This window comes from Osmerus eperlanus, chromosome 3, assembly GCF_963692335.1.
Source record: "Osmerus eperlanus chromosome 3, fOsmEpe2.1, whole genome shotgun sequence".
Taxonomy (NCBI): Eukaryota; Metazoa; Chordata; class Actinopteri; order Osmeriformes; family Osmeridae; genus Osmerus; species Osmerus eperlanus.
In genome coordinates, this window is record NC_085020.1 from 8,998,630 (window position 1) to 9,020,747 (window position 22,118).

The 22,118-nt window shown below is 45.6% G+C and overlaps 2 protein-coding genes across 3 annotated transcripts; both read left to right on the plus strand.

The window, feature by feature from the left end:
* Positions 1-3,603: 3,603 nt before the first annotated feature.
* htr1fa (5-hydroxytryptamine (serotonin) receptor 1Fa) lies at positions 3,604-11,622 on the plus strand. Its single transcript, XM_062455894.1, has 3 exons — positions 3,604-3,723; positions 9,800-9,933; positions 10,377-11,622. Exon 3 carries the CDS (start codon positions 10,378-10,380, stop codon positions 11,515-11,517), a length of 1,140 nt encoding a protein of 379 aa, XP_062311878.1. The 5' UTR covers positions 3,604-3,723; positions 9,800-9,933; position 10,377; the 3' UTR covers positions 11,518-11,622.
* A 2,323-nt stretch (positions 11,623-13,945) lies between these two features.
* Positions 13,946-21,816, plus strand: LOC134017439 (zinc finger protein 654-like). 2 transcript variants are annotated; one of them, XR_009929753.1, is made up of 13 exons: positions 13,946-14,124; positions 14,683-14,828; positions 15,000-15,081; positions 15,203-15,338; positions 15,510-15,712; positions 15,882-16,018; positions 16,501-16,642; positions 16,769-17,050; positions 17,263-18,393; positions 18,543-19,279; positions 19,539-20,545; positions 20,632-20,780; positions 20,876-21,816. XR_009929753.1 is itself a non-coding variant. In XM_062457047.1 (12 exons), the coding sequence occupies exons 1-12, from the start codon at positions 13,999-14,001 to the stop codon at positions 20,634-20,636; spliced, it is 4,134 nt and encodes a 1,377-aa protein (XP_062313031.1). In that variant the 5' UTR covers positions 13,946-13,998; the 3' UTR covers positions 20,637-21,816. The 2 variants fall into 2 exon arrangements, 1 of the variants encoding a protein (XP_062313031.1); XM_062457047.1 differs by having other exon boundaries at positions 20,632-21,816.
* Positions 21,817-22,118: the final 302 nt, after the last annotated feature.

A 22,118-nucleotide genomic window follows, 5' to 3' on the forward strand; every position in this document is an offset into this window, starting at 1 on the left:
TTAGTGAAAGCGGGTAATTTGTGACCCTTATGACAAGGGGAGCATACAGAATGTTAAGACTACACAAGGCTTACAATTATTTAACTATTTCTCTCCCCCCCCTTCCCACCAACTCTCTCTGTCTGTCTATCTATGCTGCGCAATGAAGGAGAGAAGAGAGAAACAATCATTTTGTTCCTGACATGAATTTCAAGAGGGGGTTTTAAGAATACAGTCCCAGCCATTTCTGAGAACACCAATCCCAAATGCATGCCTGGTGAATTGTCCCTCTCATGATCCAGCTGGCTGAGACAGTTGGACAGCTGTGTGGGCTGGGTTTTCAGAACCACACGGTGTGCCTCCAACCACCCCAAGTGTTGAACAAAACCCATAGGCTATTATTTCACAAAACTATCCGAATCACTCACTCATTATGTCTGTTGAAAACCTCCACAGCTGTTGCTGCTGATTGGGCCGTTCAGAGTAATAGTGGAAATAACGGTGCCAGACCGTGGTTGCAGAGTAAGATGTGCTCCCGTTTGAATTGGTGAAACCCATGCCTCCTCTCCCAGTCTCACATTTGGGAACCTATCTGAAGTGAACGCATCCATCATGGATCATACCGAACATGGTGATTATAGAGCCAAGAGTGCTCAATTTGAAGATTTCCTTCCCCTACAGCACTATCATGATGGGTTTTATAAATGGAGGGGATGATCAGCCTTTAGTATCAAATAAGTTCAGAAGTTGAAACTATTTCCTTTTCGACTGTGAGTTGAAAGTATTCAGCTGAACACAGCGTCAAGGACACAGAACTCACCGGTCCTACCACAATAGCATTCATTCACATGGCGACTGACTCATACCTAACATTAATTACTGTTTGAGGCAGTGTGCTCAGCAAAAAATAAAAACAATCCACAGCCCATTGTCAGACCTTTAACTAGAGGACCCTCCGGTCATCAAAAAGAAGGCTTAGTGGTGGGATCTGTGTCAATGGTCACACAGACACTACCTTGTTAGAACAAATGACTGGTAAACACACGTCACTGTCCCGTTTTAATTGCAATTATTTTCATTTTTAACACAAGAGAATGTTATTGTGAGACTCGGCTCGTTTCAGTGTCTGCCATCAGTGACATTGCTGGTTGTGGGTGTGTATTAACATGTGTTTCTCTAGATAATGTTGTTTTTTTAGGTTTAAGACAACTGTTGAATACATCTCCCAGCTCAGTCTCCATTTCAGTTCAGATCTGTATATTGATCCATGGCTGATGCAATAGTTATTAAATTAGATTTGTGTGGAGATACCTCTTCCTCAGGAAACAGTATCGACTTTAAGATATATAACAGGATCAGACATGTCACGACAGACACACATCAGATTTACCCAACATGTACACACTTACCTTGACCATGGCCATCAAGTACCATTGTGTGTGGAGTGGGAGGGTGACATTGTGTACCTGAGTGAGTGTGTTCAGAGTCAGAGGTATATCCTTTGCAGGCTACAGTGCAAGTATATGTCTGTGTGGCTGTGTGTTATTGCGGTTATTCCCCAAAGCATGTGTGACTCGGATGTACTATATCTTTGAAATATGTCTTATGATGGAAAAGATAGTTTGCTTTTTTTCTCTTTTGGATGGAAGATATCATAAGCTTCTTGCCAATACTAGCCTGTCTAGTCTGTTAATGGGAAGTAGGGTGCCCTGTAAGCAATGTGGTTTAGTCCTCTGTAGCATTAAATAGCTATCCTGTACAGTGGGTTCAAATAATGTAACTAGTACAGTACATCAAAATACATGTGAGTGTATGTCCAAATGACTTACCACATACACAGAAGCAGAAAGTATGAAAGTGATTGGTGAAAGGTGTGTGTGTTTGTGTGTGAATGATAAAAGGACTGTGACTTCAGAGACAGGAAGTCCTTCAGGCTTGTGTTGTCGACATGCAGATTCAAGTGATTCGCTACACATGCACGTACACTCACCAACTCAGCTCGGAGTAGCAGTAATAGGAAATATGAACCACTCTCTATTGGTGGCCAGGCCAGAAGCAGTCTGGATCTAAACTTTGAGTACACAAATAAAAACAGTGAATCAGATGTGGCAGGTATCATAAATATTTAACACACTTACTGCTTGGAAAGCAATGTACCGGTAGATATGTTATGCTTTTTTGGACTGTCAGGATAAACACGGAAAAGGGGACGTGACTGTCAGGGTCGCCAAAGCTCCAGAGTCTTTCAGAAAGGAATCAGAACACCCACACACTCCAATGAACAAGCCGAACCCAGCGGCTCAGAGTTAAGAGATTCATCTCATTGTAGATTCAAGACAAACTTTTGCATCGTTTGTTAACTGCATTCTAACCATCCTATCTTCCCGAATGTTGGAGTCAAAGGAGAGACGAGGTTCTTTTCGAGCACTTTCACAATTCTCATCAGATGCTGTCTATGACCTACTTAGCTTTTCCACACACTTTTCTCTAACTAAACTATTAGTCGGGAGATAAAGAACTTAGGTTTGCAGGGACAAAAAAGTACTTAAATTCACTTTGATTCATCTTCAATTGTAACTTATTGAGAGCTGAGAATGGATCCATTGCTTATTTTATACTCATGCACATTGATGTAATAATGACTATAATCCATCCATTTCTAGGGTCACCTGCTCATCCTGGTGCTCCTATCGTCACACCATTTCAGGACACCTTACATCAGCACTTATCGGTACATTAGGCCTACTTGACGTGGTATTTTGGTTCGTTGTAATTGAGATCGTCGTGTCGCACTGTCTTGTAACACAGACTGCATCTGTGGAGTTTCCCAATGCTGCAGTTACGATCTGATGTTGTTGTTGTCTTCTCAGCAGTATTATGGAATATGGTAGTTGAGATGATGTTCTTGTTGCACTGTCTTGTAAAAAACAGACTGCTTCTTGACACCAACCACAACTGTTGGAACTGTGCACCAGTCCTTGATTATCTGAGGCACTCGCATTATTTGTACATTGCTTTGGACGGTGTCTTCTAAATAAATATGCAAATGGTGTCTCATGAGACCCGCTGTGAGGTCACTGTTCCAGGACAGAGGTATTAGGACAGAGTTCTGCTCGCTCTCTCCTCTGTCTCTTCTAAAACTACAATGTCTGCCTATCTGAACAATGCCCTACAAAACCAGTGCAGTGGGCCAATTTAAACACTTCCCTCTAAATCCACTCCAGCACTGCCCATCCCAGAGAACAAGTGATTCCTTCTACTGGTATTCCAATCCACTCTCACTCAGTTGAGTCCACTCATCAGTTTACATGTCCCAGCAGATGGGGACATGGCACATATGGATTGATGGTAAAGCGTTTTTCCACTCTGGATAACATGAAGTGCGTATATCTAAAACATTTAGGTTTGAACAAAACTGACATGTAATATTGATATATTGTCGATTTATAACGGGGGCGCATTGCACAGTTAACACACATGTGCGCTCCCATGAGCGATGACAGAGAAATAAGCAATATATATACGGGCGCGCACATGTGTGTGAACTGTGTAACGCGCACCCGGTTGCGCGTTCAATCTTAACAGATTAAACGTGCTGGCGGCCGTCAGTGGAGAAAGCATCCGTGTAGGGATAGGTTTTATCTGCCGCCTGCGCGTTGGTGAATCGAAGGAAGGACATAGGCGCGAGGATGTGAGAATCCAAAAGAGCAACTGGACTGACCATCTTATTGCCACTTCAGATAGGTAGGTCTGCGTTTTTTGAATAGATCACTTTTCGAATAATTACTTTAGGAAAATGTACTTCAATTGTACCAAATGATACCACGCAATTTTCAAATTGTTTTAAAAGCCAATATCAAATAAAAAAAAGCAATTGGGAACCCATAATTACACTACTTTCTTCCTTCCCCATTCCTTTCGTTTTCATTTCCATCTCTTTTCCATGTGCATGAGCCTCACCTCCATCTGATTAATTCACATATGCATACATACCGTACCTATAGGTTTATGTGCGACAGTATATCAAAATATAAAGGGATGCACAGTTTATTCAGACTAATTGATTTGTACAGATGCTAGTTTTTAGAGCTACCGGTTGCTTTGTAATAAGTATCTGCATGAAGTGAGTCAGAAGAGGTTTCTCAAAGCACTTCCATCCAAGGCTGCCCATGGCATAGATGCAAGTAGTAATGATGATTCACCACATGGGTGACTATGGCAGCATGACAGAATCACTGTAGAGAAAGAACTAAATGTATATTTGCATTTCTAATTCCTGTATTAATTTTGTTTGTACAGTACTTCTCCGATCCCATAACCCTCAGACAACATTCATTTCATGAAATGTAAATTTCATCGGTGGGCAAACCAGAGGATATTCTGGGTGTTGACATTGCAAATGTTGCACAGGCGTTCTGTGAACTGTAATGAATTGGTAGGAATGAGGATACATTTTAAAGAATGTGGATGAACAATGAACAATGAATAAATGTAAACAAATAAAATAGAGGGATTATGGATGAGCGGTTATAGAGGAATAGAGGTAGTGAAGGTGAATCTTAAACCAACACCAGCACTATTGGGAAAATACTAACTGATGCACATTCATGCTGTACAGAACATGAACTCTTACCCATGGGTTGAGTGTGTTGTGTTGACTAGTCTCCATGGCATGCTATTATGATGGAGGAGATGGAAATGCTAGTGGAAAACAAACCTGCTCGCTATGAAAAGCAGTGAAGATACCAGGCACACACTTATGTTGGCCTGTCTACAGGATTATATTAGCATCCAGTCTGCATTTCTCACCTGCCTACACTATCTCGACCTGTGAGAAATATAACTTGCATATTTCTCAGCATGACTTGTTTCGGATCATTTGTTCTTCTCTGCTTGGAAGCCATTTGAGTTTAATTTTTTTTTCAGTGGGTATTACAGATTTGTCTGCATCCTAGAACAGTTGTATTAAGGTCACTGTGCTGTAATCACCACTTCTTTTTAACCATGTGTGGGTATGTGACAGATGCAGACACACACACACACCCAATTAGCCCTCTATGTCACACCCCCGGATCCCATCCAGTACCCAGAGCTCTTTTAGCTCAGTACGTTCGAAGCTTTAGAGTTCAAACCTGTCAGCCCAGACCTTGGGAGAGCCATTAATCATACAGCCAGTTCTAATAGAGAACACACATGAACCTTCCTCTCATACCCTAAAGGCAAACTGAGATGGATGCTGTTAAAAGACCATGTTGCCAGAATTCGATGGTTGCAAACTTAAGTGTACATTTTCAAGTATGGTATTGGAATTGCCCTCTCTCTTTTTTCATCTTTAAAATAAATAAATGAACCTATCTCTGTCTTTCCCTCTTTCCCTATTTTTCCCTATCTCGATTTGACTCTTTATTTCTCATTGTCCCCCCTCTCTCTTTCTATCTATCTTCGCTTCTCTCAATCAAAGATCAAACACAAGACACTTATTTGGGTGTCTTTGATCATCAGTGCCAATGCTCCATGACCTCTGTCACCACAAAGCCTATTTGTATCCAGTACTGCTGGGCCAAAGCTGTCTATCATCTTCAAGAGTGCAAGTGTCATAAAACTTTAATATAAAACAATTCCAGAGTTGTAGTCAGAAATACAGCCAGGCGGGGCATAAAAGCACCTCCCTCAACTGAACGTTAAATGACTCCAAAAGTAATTAGGATCAAATGAGCTTATCCTGGCTCATAAGAGTCATGTTTGCCTTACGATTTCAGTGTCCATTCGCTCTGAGGGGATCCACAGCAGCCCAGAAAGAAACCTTGACTTTGCCCTGCCAGAAGCAGGGACTGCCTCTTACATATCAATTCAAGCTTTTCAATGGGCTGGTCAGGCTGTATGAAGAGGTCCGATGACGGATCCTACTCCCAAAGGAGCCGACACGCTCTCCAGTGTCACTCGGTATCAGCCCTCCGTGTACCACTGTGAATGTTCTTCGCTCTCTCATCCACCCCGTTTCTCTCCTGCTCTCCCTCCTGGACTAGGAATATCGAGCACATTTGAAAAAAATGTCACACGAGCAACTCCTTTCTCAGGTTTGAACTCATCCGAAATGTTATGCAGAGACTTTTCACCATCTGCCAGTGTCCTCCAGTTTGGGGACTGGAGGAGCTCTTTCTACTGCGACAGCAGCTGCTCCTGGAGCCGTCCGAGGGTCCTCTGGCTGAGTGGTTGCTATGCAGGTTTCTCCTATATGCGGTTCTGGTGTTTTCTCCCTCCTGTAGTTTCCCCAAGTGTCCCCTATGTTCCTGATTGCGCTCGTCGGTGTTTCCGCGCCTTGCCTGCCTGCGGAGGGATGAATCGGCGGACACTCATCCTAATTGTGTCACACATCCCTGGTTTAAGAAGCCAGTCAGTTGGTTCTCCAGGAGGGGACTCTTTTGTTTTCCCCCACATTGACATAGACACTCTTGACATACATACTTTTTTGTCTTTGCAGACAGACACTTCATTCATGCATACCTCACTTAGTTTCATGTGAGTATGTATTGCTGTGGGGTTTTGTTTGGTGTTGTCTAGTCGGTTGTTTTCTGTTAGCTGTTTTAGTCCCTGTTAAACCTGTGTGTTTTGTTTATCCCTGTTTCCCTTGGAAAAGTTTTTTTTTAGCAAGTCGCCCTTGGGCATACACAACCCGTAAAACTTTGTCTAAAAACACTAGTTAGAACTGAGCGGACCACACACTGTGTTTTTGTATGGGTTAATAGTCAGCCTAGTGGAACTTGAGGCAGGCGAGTTCAGTTTAGGGGGGTTTGGCCTATATTGTTTCATTTCTTGGGTCCAGCTCAGCCCCTCCTCCCTAACCCCCTTTACCGTGTGTTTATACTAAACGTTTATGTTTGACTGTAGCTTCGGTTGTCCGTGTTGATTGTTCTCACTGTGCCTTACACTGCACTAAGTTGCATGAGATTTATGTTACGGGTCTCTGTACCATCCAGCCTACACTGCTAGAGCCACAGGTCCGTAACCGTGGTGCAGGTTGACGGGGGTTCTGGGGGCAGGGGGGCATTTATCTCTCCTGTCCTTGAAACACTGACGCCACCCCCACAATGACAGATCCACACACTACGTGTTGCCCTTAAGAAACGGTGGCGTCTGACTCGTGTTCTTTGGCAGGCTTTCTGATAAAGGCATTTCTCACCCTAGGCTTATCTGAATCAGCATCCTGGAAACACTATTGTTTCTGCTCACAGTTTGAGTGTGGACTTAGCCACCGCTCCAGGACAAGTCATATTGAAGTGGTTATTGACTAATGACCGGGAACATAATTCTAAAGGGTTCACTTCAGCAACCTGCTGGGCAAAGGAAGTGGGCATCAGGTGTGTACTCAATCCTTAATGAATGTATCGGTCTGTTTATACTCACATCAATACTAAGCGGTCCGTGTGTGTATGTGTGGGACAGACAGATAAAAAACAAAACAATGTCATCTCTTCACACATCTGTTCTCCAGTCCAGCGTGAAATAGAGCGTTATAGTTAGTCTGAGTCTGGGGAAGGACAGTATTGACATCTCAGGTGAGTTATGGAGATGACAAGAGATCCCTGCCTTAAGTAGCTTTTTTCAGATGGGTGCTTTTCACAGTGTGGGTATGTGTGTGGACCAGACTGTAATGGTTATTTTGATGTCTGGAGGGTTGTGTTTGATGCATGGCGAATTTAGAAAGTGCAAGGCGAAAGTCTTATTGCAAACTGAACTCGAATTTGTATCCGGTAAGGTCAATTACCTCCCCATAAAGAGGGTTTTTAGTTACAGTGGTACCTCTCTGGTCTCTGGCAGGCTTACCTTAGGTGACCCCCAGATGTGGAGTCTAGCCGAGAGGCAGTTTATGTAAGGGGATTATGTCTTCTGTATAGAGGCAGGTATTCTCATCGGATGATAGATGGAGAGCGAGAGAGATGGATTGTCCAAAGGCTGATGCAGTTTTATAAAATGTACAAAAAGTTAAGCAAAAAACCCGTCGGTTCTTTCTGTGTGTGTGTTTGAATAAACCGGTATTTTCTTACAGCTTGTGCCTGTGGAAAAAGGATAGTTTCTGGCGAGAACTGGAGTGATTGTGTTGTGTTTTCATGGGGACAATGGGGATGTTTGACGTCTCCTTATCTGATCCACCAAGAGGTGGAACTCAATGTGCTCTGTCATTAGCCTGTCCTCCTCATCACCATCATTCTCATTCCAGAGGTGGTGGACTCTGTCTTATTACCATGCCTTTCTTGGGAGTGCTGACGCACTAAAGCCTGCCAATCAAGCAGCACTTCTACTGGATCCAGTCTTATAGTACACTTTAAATTAAACTCTCTGGCGTGAAGTGCTGCATTACATAAACGTGGCTTATTAAATTACGCATTTACATGCCCACACACTGCTGGTCTTTTAATTCAAGTGCTTAAGGAGGTTTGACATAGATTGATGCCAGAGGGATTTCTTGGAGCGCCCTGATTAAGAGGTGGACAGCCCCCCTGAGGGTGTCCAAGGAGATCGATTATTGGGCCTTTAGCCCCCAGCAGTTAACTATGGTTGGAAAACAAAGTCTCAGACAAAGGCATGGGAATATGAGTCAGGAGAGGGGTAGAGGACAGGAGATACTTCCTAGATTCAGCGTGAGTCTGAATGCAACAACAGCAACAAAACAGTCAGTCGAGGCAAATTTCTCAGTGTTTAATGCTGCTTGATTATGGAGAATAGTGCATTTGCTTAATGTTATTATTCATTCTGTATGAATAAAAAAACCTTTCATTACCTTTGTCTAAAGTATAGGCATGCAATCCTGATATAAAAAATCCAAGGTATGGAATAAGCATATGATATATTTGCAGTCATTAGATACAGTATATCGAGGGTCGATGATTGTCACAGTATACTGTATTGTTCTTTGTCAATATAAGTGTGTTTTTGGCATATGTCTTTAGAAAGGAGAGCAATGGTTGCAGCCAGGAGAGGAAACCCAACTCAAAGTTGTGATCTATAATGCTTCAGAGCAGTTTTAGAAAACAAAGCGTTATGGATCCCTAACTTTGAGATGGGGTTTGCTTTGATATCTGTGGTCTTTACTTTTAGCTGTTTAAGTTTAGCTGTTTGTCCGCTTTATCCCACTCCACAAAATAGTTTCTATGACAACCATTGCTGCTTGAGAATGCAGAGTAAGGCTGGAAATTTGTGAATAAGTGAGAGACGGTTACACCTTGACATCTATCTTTGTATCAAATTAGAATCAATGAAGTCAAGTCAACACAATTCAGCCTGCTTTCTTCAAGCTCAAGTTCCAATAGTTGCAAGTGCACTCGAAAGTTCAAAAACTCAAGTGAGAATATGATAGTTTACTGAGTAAGGGGTAAAGGTATCCACTGATCTGGAGGACAGTCAGTGGTAAAGAAAGAAAGAGAAAAGCAGGGGTGAGGAGAGAAGATAGACAAGTACAAGACATGGACAATATCCATCGCCCATCTCCTCTTTTGAACACAGGGATGCTTCTGCTTTTCTGAGAACAGTAGTCATTCTTTCATATGAAAGGGATGTGATGCCTATGTTTTCCATTTATTTCTACCCCTCCTCTCCCATCTGTACTGGCCCCTTTCTCACATTCTTACCTCTACAAAATCTAATTTTCTCACGTCATGTCTCCCATTTTCTCCGTCTCAATCTCTACCTCTGTCTCCCTCCCTCCCTCCCTCTCTCTCCCTCCCTCCCTCCCTCCCTCCCTCCCTCTCTCTCCCTCCCTCTCTCACTCTCTCTCTCTCTCTCTCTCTCTCTCTCTCTCTCTCTCTCTCTCTCTCGCTTCCAGCCCCCTCTCTCTTTTTTTCTCCAGGTGTGACAAAATGCTAGACCCCGGGAGCAACAGAGAGTGGGCAACCAGGAGGACTCTGTGACACAGTGATAACATTAGTGGATAACAGAAAAGCAACAGAGAATATACAGGTACTGAATGAGACGTCATCACATTGGGAGGAATTCATTTGTATTCGGTTGTATTTCAACAAGTACTAAAATGTTTCAGCCTTTCAAAGGGTCTGCCTTCAGATATTTATTTTGTAAAAAAATCTGCTTTCTTTGTGGTAGCTTACAGATCACGATCCACAGCAATCATCTGTATCAATGATTGGGGTGAGGTGTTGGGCTAGAGCAGAATTGTGATGACAGTTGATGAGGATTATGATGTGGGTGATTGTTTCCAGGGCCGATGCAATGTTAATCATGCTTCTCTGTTTAAAGCATGTGTGAAAGGTTTTTAAATGACTATGTTTGAGGCATTGTCACATTCGGGCACAATCGGGGCAATGATAATAGGATAAGGATTTCCATTTCTCCTTACGCTATTGCAACACATTTCCTCCCATCTTCCTTTGCCCTCCACTGAACAGGATGGACCTTTCCAACTGCACCGAAGGGGTCTTCACACCGGGGGAGTCAGATGGGGAGGGTGTCGAGGACACTAACCTACACCCCAGCAAGATCCTTCTCACCCTCACCCTATCGGTTGTGGCTGTCTTGACGACAGCCATCAACTGTCTAGTGATCACAGCCATCATTGTAACCAGGAAGCTACACCACCCTGCCAACTACCTAATCTGCTCCCTGGCTGTGACTGACCTGCTGGTGGCCGTCCTGGTCATGCCATTCAGCATCGTCTACCTTCAGATGGAGAGCTGGGTGATGGGCCAGCTGGTGTGCAACCTCTGGCTGAGCGTGGACATCACCTGCTGCACCTGCTCCATTCTCCACCTGGCTGCCATCGCCCTCGACCGCTACCGAGCCATCACCGACGCCGTGGAGTACGCCCGCAAGCGCACGGGCCTCCGAGCCGGGCTGACGGTGGCCGTGGTGTGGTTCCTGTCCGTCCTGATCTCCCTCCCCGCTCTCCTGTGGAGGCACCACATGGAGGACAAGGACAAGGACCAGTGTCTGATCACTCACCACCACATTGCCTTCACCCTCTACTCCACCTTTGGAGCCTTCTACATCCCCTTGCTGCTCATCCTGATCCTCTACTATAAGATCTACCGCGCCGCTCAGACGCTGTACCTGCGGAGGGAGGCCAGCCGCGCCAGCCGCCACTCCTGCCTGACCAACGGGAGCATGATCCCCTCCGGCCCCCCCGACGAGGAGCCCCAGAGCCCTGACACCCTCGGCCTCGCCGATAAATCCTTTTCCGACCCGTCCGCGGAGGGCGACCGCACGCGCATCACCATAAAGAGTCCCCGGAGCGAGTTGCGCCGGGAGCGCTCGCTCAGGCCGCAGCGGATCTCTGGCTCGCGGGAGCGGAGGGCGGCGTCCACGCTCGGGTTGATCATCGGGGCGTTTGTCATCTGCTGGCTGCCGTTCTTTCTCAAGGAGGTCATTGTCAACACGTGTGACAGCTGCGGCATGTCTGTGGAGATAGCAGACTTCCTAACCTGGCTGGGCTATCTCAACTCTCTTATTAACCCACTCATCTACACCATCTTTAACGAGGACTTCAAAAAGGCCTTTCAGAGACTGGTCAGGTGCAAGCATTGCCTCTGACAGGGACAGGGATTATAACTCATCCACATACTGTGCATGCATACATAAACACACACAGGCACAGGTTTGAACTAAGGGCAGAGCAAATCAACTGAATGTAATGAAAGAGACTATGAGAAGAGTATTAGAGTCTATGAGAAGTCTATGAGAAGGGTATTAACACTGACGAGACTTGTCCCACTAAAGAATCCTTTAAATCTTTTAAACAGCATTCTGTAATGGCTTTGGCTGGCTGAGGAGTAAAGCTAAATCCTAAGATCTATACTCAGCTATATATAGACTATCCAGAGATCTCCGGGGTAGCTGGAACTGTATCGACAGGGGAGAGGGCATAGGGACGATGATGCTAGAATAGGATGGTGACATGGTTTAGGGTGGGGATGCCGAGAGAGAGGGTAGGGTGATGAAGGGACTCTGGACTTCAGCCATCAGCCTCCTCTCAAGGTCTCAAAATAGCTGATCATGATGTTGTCTGTCCTAGCAATCTCTCTGGTCTAGTTTATGCTGTAGGTTATGCGTATTTACATGTAAAAATACCACATCAAAATAATTTTACAAACTGTGATAGAATTATGACGCCCAGCTTTGTAAATCAGCAAACGGATAAAGGACCTATAAAGAAATCACTATTGTTTATCGATGTGTTACATTTATAGATTTTGTGGTAAAATACTGAGTTTGTATACCCCGTCAATAAATGTAGAATGTAATTATTTTAAGACCAAATGGGTTTGTGTCATTACCGGGGTCTGCATACTATGTATAATGATCACCATGTTTTATTTATGTTTTTGAACTGAACCCCTATCAAATAATATATATTTTTCTAGAATCTTCTGTTGTTTCAGAAATTACATTATAGTCACATATTTGATTCCTCTGGGCCAATTCAGTCCTAGTCTAGAATGCCTCCCCACCCACAGCACAAGCTGCATATGGTTAATAAGTGTTACACCAGAAACCTTGTTGGAGAAATACTCATTTTAGGACTCCCACTCACACACTTAGCATAGCATTTGGCACTTACATAAGGTTATATGATTCTGGGCAGTCCTTATTTCCTATCTATAAGCAATCACTGATTGAATTGGTCAGTACATATTCGGAACCATATATGCACATAGATATATATATATATATATAAAGACTTTATATATATATATATATATATGCATGCATATGCAGAGTTCCTGCATTATTTGACATGATATAACGGTTGGTATCTTGGATACAGGCTACACGTACAGCCTGCAAACTCCTCCTGGCTAACAGCCTACATTTTTCATTTGTTTTAGTTTTTTACTCAGGTAGAGCTAAAATGTTCATCATTCTAATAGCTAGAGACGAGAGGGCTATTTATTCATGCACACGTTATACACTAGCCTAGATACCTACTCTAAATAAATAATGTATTGCATAGGTGTATTCATGTGAATTTCCAAACAAATATTACTTACTAACCTTTCTACAATCGGTATGAAAAGTGCTTGACACTTATCAATACCCATGATTCACACCCCCTGCACAAATAACCTTGTGTGTAGCGCAGTTACATTTCCTCTGTTTGGCAACATAAAGTGTGATGGCGCCACACTGCGGGTGATGACAGGTTTACAGAAGTTACTTCCAAAGCTTCTGATAAGCTGATTAGAGGGCACGGAAGATGGGGGGTGTCAATTTTGTCAGTGTACCACACTGAATCCGAGGTGGAAATGTGTAACTCGTGACACCTAGCAGCTACACTTATATTGTCACTCTTTGCACGAAACTAAGGAGATCATGTACATGTGTACGACTTCCAAATTAGTTGTCTGCCAGCAGCTGCCCGCCGACAGCAATCTTTCATAGAATCTTGAGGTGTGTCGGGCCTGCGCCATGCTAGCCTACATTTCTCCTGGAGAAAACTGACTAGCCAGATGATCTGATATTGGGTCCCCTGACTCGTAAACTATTCACCTAGCTGGTGCGAGTGGACTGGATCTGGAAACACATTCTAACCCACTTTACAAAAATGTTGCATGCATAACACTGTTAATCTTGCTAACCTTCTTTTGATGTCGCTACTTTGACATTGAATTACAAAACAAAATGTAGGTTTTCAATTGCTTAAGAGCGGCTATAAAAAAGTTTGCACATAAACCAAGATCTAGCACTGCGATGAAGTCACTTAGTTTGGCTGGCCAAAAGTCCCTTTCCCAAGAGCGAATGTCACATTCTATTGGACAATGTTTCTGCAAAGAACACATGTCTCCCGTCTGCCTTTGTTGATGTGTTTACTCCTTGTGTAACGACCTTCATACTGTATGTTTGTTGTCAACGAGTAGTGTATTTTAGTAAAAGTATTTTTCAATGGCTCTGATTTCTCATTTATCGAGTAATAAATGGCACGGAGTGGAACCGACGTAACTGCTATAGCCAATCGAAAAACAGGAAACTAGCGTTCCGTTTGTTCCCTAGAATGCGTCAGGTGAACTATCCAGTATGGCGGACGGAGAAAGTGACTTGGGAATAGAGGCGCTAGAAATCGAACTGGATGCTTTATTTGACCGATATTGTAAAAATGAACCTACACTGCTAAGCAAGGAATATTGCTCCGATTTTTGTAAGGTAGGTTACATATCAGGCAACCACCGTATACGCCTCACATAGACAACCATTAGCACTGTTTATGCTCGCTAGCTACTATAGTAACGTGACGCTAGCTAGTTCGCCAGTTAGAACACGCAACATTGACATTTAGGCTAACTAATTGCTAGCTCTCATTGTGTGAACTTTGCCAGCCTTCTGTCAACATATCTACTACTGGAAGTCCTTAACTCCACTAGAAGCTAAAATATTTGTTTTTTACTATTAGCAAAGCTGCCCATTAGCTTACTATTTACTAACGCTTACACGCACGCAATGGAGCTAGTGTTGCGAGCTAACTAGCTAAACATTATCCCATGCTAGCTTGATAGACCAATGCATCTAGCTAGCAAAACAGTTATTTAACGAATTTTCGGATTTGGAAACATACGTTCTCAAACGTAAACCAACCACTAGTGAAGAACAACTCTTTGCCAATTTTTTATTCAGTATGTACGTGTTTCCTTGAAGTCGGCTTACCATAATATTATTAATGACTCTTCATTCTAAGTTTATAACGATGTACCCGTCCCTGAACAGTTAGTGGAGGACCACACACGGCAATGGCAGGTACCTCTGCCTCAGCTGAAGCTGCTTCGAATAGCCCTCTGCCGTTTTACCAAAGCCACCTCTGCCTTTCCTGAGGACTGTCAGCATATTGGCTATGCTCTCAGCAGTTTGGCATTGTAAGTACAACACCCTGAGACATTTCCTATGTGCCTTAACTTATTCTTAGCAACGGTGAGAGTACACATGATGCTGTAAGGATGGACCTAATAAGATGAGTTATTGTCGACGAGTATTTATGCCTAGCTTGGACTCATTGTGTGTCATGTGACTGAATGTTTGAATTGCAGGAGCTTTTTTGAGCTGATGCTGTTCTTCAGCAAGGAGGAGTTTCAAGAACATCCCCTAAAGGACATACTAGATTCTTTGCAGGTAAGGAATAACAGACACTGCACTTCTTCTCCATCTTATAGGTGTCTTATACCAAACGTAATCTGATAATAAGTTCGGGAACGAGTTGTTCATGGGATGTATTTCACATCTTTTACTCCAGGACTGTCATTCTAAACTGCTGAGACACAAGAATGTCTACCTACAGCAAGTCAGGCAGATCATCAACAATGGCGGCCCTTGGGAAGGCCCTGTGCTGCAGGCCATCCTATGGGAGACTGCATGGCCACAGACAGAAGGTACATATACATCTATATATCATATATATATACACACACACACCACACACACACACACTCAAACAAACAGTGCATGTCTGAGTAGTATTTGCATTTCCATGGCATTGCCTTTTCTGGAGAAAAGAAAAAAATACATGACTTGACTTGACTCTACTTGACTTTTCTCTGCAGTGGAGAACTATTTGAGCTCTGAGGTGCCAGTGTTTTTTGAGCTGCGCGTGCGGTACCTGCAGGCTTGTGAGCGTGTGCAGGAGGCCTTGGCCCTGGCTAAGAGCTGCCTGGAACACCCTGCCACAGGCAGACACCTGTACTTCCACCAGGCCTACCTCACCTGCCTTTACAAGGCATCGTTACACGAACACCTGCAGAAAGAGGTACGGACATGGGAGAAGCGTTAGGGAAAGACGGGATGGAGAGAGAGTGCTAGCAAACGGGTTGAGAGACAAGGGCATGTGCACATCGGGAAGTGACAGAGTGTGGAGGAGAGCAATGTGAACCATGTGAAAGTCTGTATCTCTACTGTCTTTCTTCTTCTCTCTTCAGGTGGCTGAGATAGATGGGAGAGATGCTGTCGAGATGATCTGCAATACGGAGAGCATCGAGAAAGATGAGCTGCTCCTGTATCTGTGCAAAGCATTCCTCACCCAGCAGCTGCAGAACGGAGACATGTATTACATCTGGTCAGTTACACTTTGCAGTCACGCAGTAACTGTAGCTAAAAGTACATTGAGTTGATGCATTGAAAACTGCCTACATAATTGTATAGTGTTGTGTTGAGAGCCCTAGTTGAGAGCCCTACTACCTAGCTCTTTTGATCCATGCTGTAATAGCACTGGCTAGTTACATTTACATTTATTCATTTAGCAGACGCTTTTATCCAAAGCGACTTCCAAGAGAGAGCTTTACAAAGTGCATAGGTCACTGATAATAACAACAAGATAGCCCCCAAAACATTGCGAGTAGCCAAAACATGAAGCACACATTGTGAACAACCAAAATAAGTGCCAAAGGGAAGAACCATAAGAGCATGTCGTTAAACAAGTTACAATTAAACAACTAGTTAGGTTTTCCTTGGGGTGCTAAATCTAGTCCTGCGTTTTGGTAGTTGTGCTTTGTATGCTGTTGTTCCCTGGGGTTGACAGGTCTTTCTCTTCCCTCACAGGGACCTGGTGTTTATTTGGAGTAGGCTGCACCTCAGGGCACACCCTTCCAAACAGGGCTTCCTGGCTGAATGCAGGCAACTTATGGCCTCTGTCAGCAATGTACGCGCCATCTTCCTCTTTATCAAAGTGGTCACGGAAGAGGTGTGTACACAGCCGCCTTTTGGTATTAAAATGTAAAATGTAAAAAGATCAAATTGACTCTTTTTTTATATAAGACCTTGCTCCCACGCGTAAAGTTTCATATTAACGCCGTCTGTGCTCTGTCAGATGGGGACTGAGGGCGTTCAGTTCTGCGTGGAACTGTGTGCCCGAGCTATGCAGCGCGACCCCCAGTCGGACCCCCAGACACGCTCCCTCGTGTGCAAGACCCTCGCCTTCCTGCTGCGCGGGGACCTGGAGGTGTGTCGGGCCTGCGCCCTGCTGGTCCTTCACCTGGAGCACAGCCTGGAGGCCTACAGGACCGTGTGGGTGCTTTACACCCACCCCGACCAGGAGCAGCACCCACACCAGAGCCCCATCAAGACCAACATCCGCTTCCTCATCCTGCAGGTCAGAAACTCCTAGTGGAAGAAGGCAGGTTCCCACAGTCCCAGGTTAAGCCTAGACCATATCGACTGAACAGTAGTAGTACAGGCAGCCCAGTACGCTGGCCCCAAGTGTACTAGGGTATTTGTAAAAGAGGACATCAAATCTCTACGACCAGTTTACCTTTTGTGTGTTTTGTAGAAAGACTATTGACATCTCTTCCATTCCCTCCCCAGTTGCTAAAAGAAGGCCTATGCTTTGACCCCGAGTTCTGGAACCTTTTTACCCTGAGGACCCACTGCTTGGAGCTGATGAGCGACAAAGCAGTCAAGGCTGCTCTCAGCGAGATGCAGGAGGAAGAGCAGGCGGAGGAGGAGTGGATACCCAATGACCTGAGCGCACCCCAGGCCTGCGGGCCACACCCAGGTGCTGCCCGTCCGCATCCCGAAGCAGGCCCAGCGTCCGATGGCTCTGCTGGGAGGGAGGAGGAGGAGGTGGAGGAGGAGGAGGGCGAGGCTTCTTCCGAGCCCCCACCCGACAGCCCAGTCAAGAGGAGGTGGTGGAGCAGGCGGAGGAGGAGAGTGAGGAGGCGACACGGCTCTGATGACGCTGACTCAGGAGACGACCCAGAAATCAAATACGCGATCAAGCCCACCTACACGGACAGCAGGTCCAAATACTCCCTCAGGCGTCATCCCACCGCGGCTCAGGAAGGCAGCCTCAAACAGCCTGCCAACCGGCAGAGGGAGTACTTGGCGAGGCGAGTCAAGAACACCATTCTGAAGAGGCGGGGAAGGAAGGCCAGTTGGCTCCTGGAGATGATCAGGCTCCAGGCAGAGAACATTGCCCCGGAGGGCATTAGGGAGAAGGGGCGGGGAAGGGGGCGGTGGGGTAAGAGGAATGCCCTCAGGACTTCCACATTGGAGCTCTCCTACCCTGAGAATGAAATGACGGTGGAGGAGAGGGTTGGTACAGGGAACGGCATCAGGCCGGAGGGAGGACTTGACCCGTCGGAGAAAGAAAACGAGATGATGGATACCGAGAACAGTATTAAACGGTGTAAGATGGAGGGCCATGGTGAGATGGTAGATGTTAACTGTGTACAGGGTAATGCTCCTGGAGCACTGAAAACAGACACAGACTCGAGGTCTGTGGAGGCGGGGCATTGTTCCCCTGGTGGGCCTTCAGAGCTGGAGCTTGATGGTCCATTGTTGACGCTTGAGGAGGATCCACTGCAACTCTTCCACAACTACTCCAAACTTCACAAAGAGGACGATGAGAATGAACTACAGCCCCCAGAATCCCCCCGGTCGGAAGCAGATGATGACAGCACTGAGCAGAAGCTGCCGTTGGAAGAAGACCCTCAGGTTAGTCCGATAGAAAGGTCACGTGTCAGGATGCAACTGCTCCTCATCGGTGACGGTGCATTGGTGTCCATGAAAACCGTTGGGGGATGTTCATTGTCCCTTTATCATTCGCCCCCATTAAATCTTCCCTCCTCTCCTTCCTCCTCCAGGGTGACGGCATGAAGCCATGGAAGGCCCGTGCCCTCCGTGCCCGACGCTATGCCCACCTGCAGCACCACTGTGTCTACTGCCACAAGGACTTCAAAGGTGGGAACGTGGTGCGCCACAGTATCGCCCACCTGAAGAGGAGGAGGGTGTGCTGTATCTTCTGCGGGTCCTGCTTCAAGAAGTACAACCTGGCCAAGGAGCATGTCCTCAAACACATCGACGAACTGCTCAACAACCCACCCGGCGAGCAAAAGACAGACGACACAGAACCCAAAAGCGCGACGTCCCCCGCGGTCAATGGATCCACGGCACCGCCAGAGGGTGAGCGCCAGGTCCGGAAACCCAAGCCAAAGTCTGAGATCAGCAAGCAGGCCCGGATCATCCAGAACCTCCGCGTTCTGCTCAAGAAGACCAGGAACCTGAACAAGACGCCAGAGCAGGCCAACCACACCGGACGCGAGCCGACGGGCTTCAAGGACGAGCAGGTGCTCGTCAAAGACAAACGGGTGATTCTGAAGACTGAGACGGGAAAGGAAGGAGGAGAGGTGAAGGAACGAGAGGCGGGAGAGAACGGCCTCGGGGCCGAGTACCCACTGTGTCCCGCCGAGGACTGTGAGAAGATCTTCATGAGGATCGGTCCGTCTCTGCTCAAACACGCCCTCAGGTTCCACACGGGAGACCCGGCAGTGCTGGAGCAGACATTCCTGTGGTCCAAGGGCAGGTGCATCTTCTGCCAAAGGTAGGAAAGCTCCTCTGTATGTTACGACACTCATATTTATGTGTCAGTACAGACTTTCACCTCTGCATGTTTTCAGAGTCTGTTATACTCTTTGGCTATGTAGATGCTTTTTGGGCCTTTGTTTTTTCTTAGGCTCCACAACAATACTTCATGACTTCAGCATTTTGTGGTGTATAGATATTCTCACTTGCCCCAGCACGTAGTTTCCCTTGTCAACCACATATTTCCCAATGATTTCACTTCCTTGTCTCCACTCCAGGCACATGCTGAATGTCCAACACTACATTGACCACATGAAGCTCCACGACGCCCCTCTGAGGCAGATGTGTGTCCACCTGAAATGCAGCCGGCGCTTTAAGACCCCCCAGGAGCTGAAAGAGCACAGGGAGACCCACAGGCCCCTGCAGCCTCAGTGTCTCTTCCCTGGCTGCGAGCTGATCTTCACCACGCTCTCCGGCCTCCATGACCACGAGTGGAGGCACTATACCCAGCCCCAAGGGAAGGAAGGCCCAGGGCAAGTCAACCCCAGCCAGGTCAATCCCGAGGCCCCGTGGAAACACAGGGTGAAGATCCTGGAGCTGTGGCAGCAGGAAGGGAAGGGCCAGAGAGATAAGGCCCAGGTCCCAGACTCTGTGGCCAGGCATGGGACTGGGACTACCGAGAGAGTGCCAGGCCAGGCTCCTGAGTCGAACCCTAATGGTGAAGCGTCAAACACAGCCACTGGTCTTCCCAGAGACCCCGGCCTGAGGCCCGTCAATGGACACGAGGTGGGGCACACCCACCAGGCTCCGGAAGGAGAGCGTCCTGCCTCTCATGCCACCCCAACAGCACCCGCGTCAAAGCCCAAGAACTTTACAGAACCATCCCATCCTGGCGCTCCAGACAACGTGGACATGAGGGACGCGGAGGAGCCGGTCACTCTCCCCGACGTCCTGAGGACCCTGGAAGACCCGGTCATCCAGGCCCACAAGCCAGTCAAACCAGAGGACCCCGTCTGTGCACCTTTCGTCAAAGCCCCGTTCATCCGCCCGCCGCCTTCCACCTACCTGGACGAGTCGGCGCTCAGCATGCGCAAGCGCAGCAAGGCCTCCGAGGCGTCTTCCAGTCCGCAGTCCAGCAGTAAGAGCCGGCTGGTGGTCGTGGCGGTGCCGCAGAGGCAGCGCTGCTCCAAGTGTCTGTCGTCCTTCAGCGGGCCAGTGGAGCTGGAGAAACACCAGGCTCTCAACACCTGCTCCTCCCTCTTCAACTTCGACTCTGACGACGACAGTGAGTGTCACTCATTTAGTGTCAGAGAGGCCTCGGTTTAATATGTTTATGCCATAACAGATTAAAAACTCCACTTGTCTCCGCAGGTTAAAGGCGATGGGTGAACTCAGGGACCTTTGTCGAGGCTGCTTGACGATTGTGAACTTCGAGATTGTTAACCTCTTCTTCCTTCTGACACGTGGACTGTGAGACTGAACGAGCTGTTATGGACCCTAAGATCATCCCCTGTTGAGAGGTGAAAAGGCCTACTGTGTGGTACAGATGACAGTCTGACCTTTATCTCAGAGAGACGTCAACTTGTAGTCAATTTTGACCCCCTTTGTGTTCAAGGATTTTACAGGACTTGATAGATGTAATCAGTCCATCACGGAAGCCTTGCAGAGCATGCAAATTCACATCTAAATTGGAAATGGGCAGGCCCAAGTGGTAGAGCTAGAATGGGGTGAGTGTGTATTACCTAGCAATAAATATTTATGCTATAAAAAAAAGGCATGTTTCCCCAAACACACACTATTGACACATGGACATTCGTCTCTTGTAACGTCCTCATTAGATAAGTACACTTTTGGTAGTTTAACCAGAACGGCACCTACTGGTGCTCAGCCTTACTACAATCCTTTCCTTTAATAAAACGCTCTCTTTGCCTCATTCTGCCGTTACACCATTGTGCTCTTCAGGAACACATTCTACAAACCACATACTGTAGATATGCTACACTAGTCATATCCTTCCTAAGTCTGCGATATACACTGTATATAAATTTGGACTTATCGACTATTTGATTCTATGATAACCATCATCGATTCACTACGTCCTATGCTACATTTCCTCAATGAGAGATGAAGTGAAATGCACTGTATTAAAAAAAAAAAAACAGTATTTCTAGACTGCTTGAAATAATGATTTACTCAGTTTGCTGTAAAAAAAATAAAATGTAACTGACCTGTTACAATTTTCAGTTGTTACTGCTCTCTATTTTTTACTGACTTTTTGTAAGGATGTAGGAGTTTCCTACTTGTGAATATGTGTCTATGCATTTCATTAAAAATGTTTTATACAAATGATTTTTGACACTAGATAACTGATGTACTTGTAAAGTATGTGTAAGGTTCGGTGTGATTTGCATTTATATGATGGATATTTGGTACAAGGATTAATACATAAGGACATTTAAAATAATGTGTATTTACTTGATTTGTACTGAAAGGTGTCATTTATTTTTCTTAAAGAAAAGACTTGGCTTGTTTAAATAAACACTTGTTTATGAATCAATGAAATTGTCTGTTAGATTTTTGTACAGAATTTAATAAATTGTTTCACAGCATATGGCTCAAGATGGCAGCTATGGTCAGATGCACTGCTATGAACTATCTTTAAGGTAAAGAAATATGAAAACACTGTTTGACATGGTGTCGAACTGAAAAGCCTACAAAAATACTGCAGACCACTTAGCTGTAATAATCATTTTATTTGTTGCATAATTTTCTTCATAAAAGTATTGCTTTGAAGTCAGGTTGTTGTCAAATCCAGGCAAGAGGCAAGAGCATGATAAAAGTCTTAACAGTATTACAGA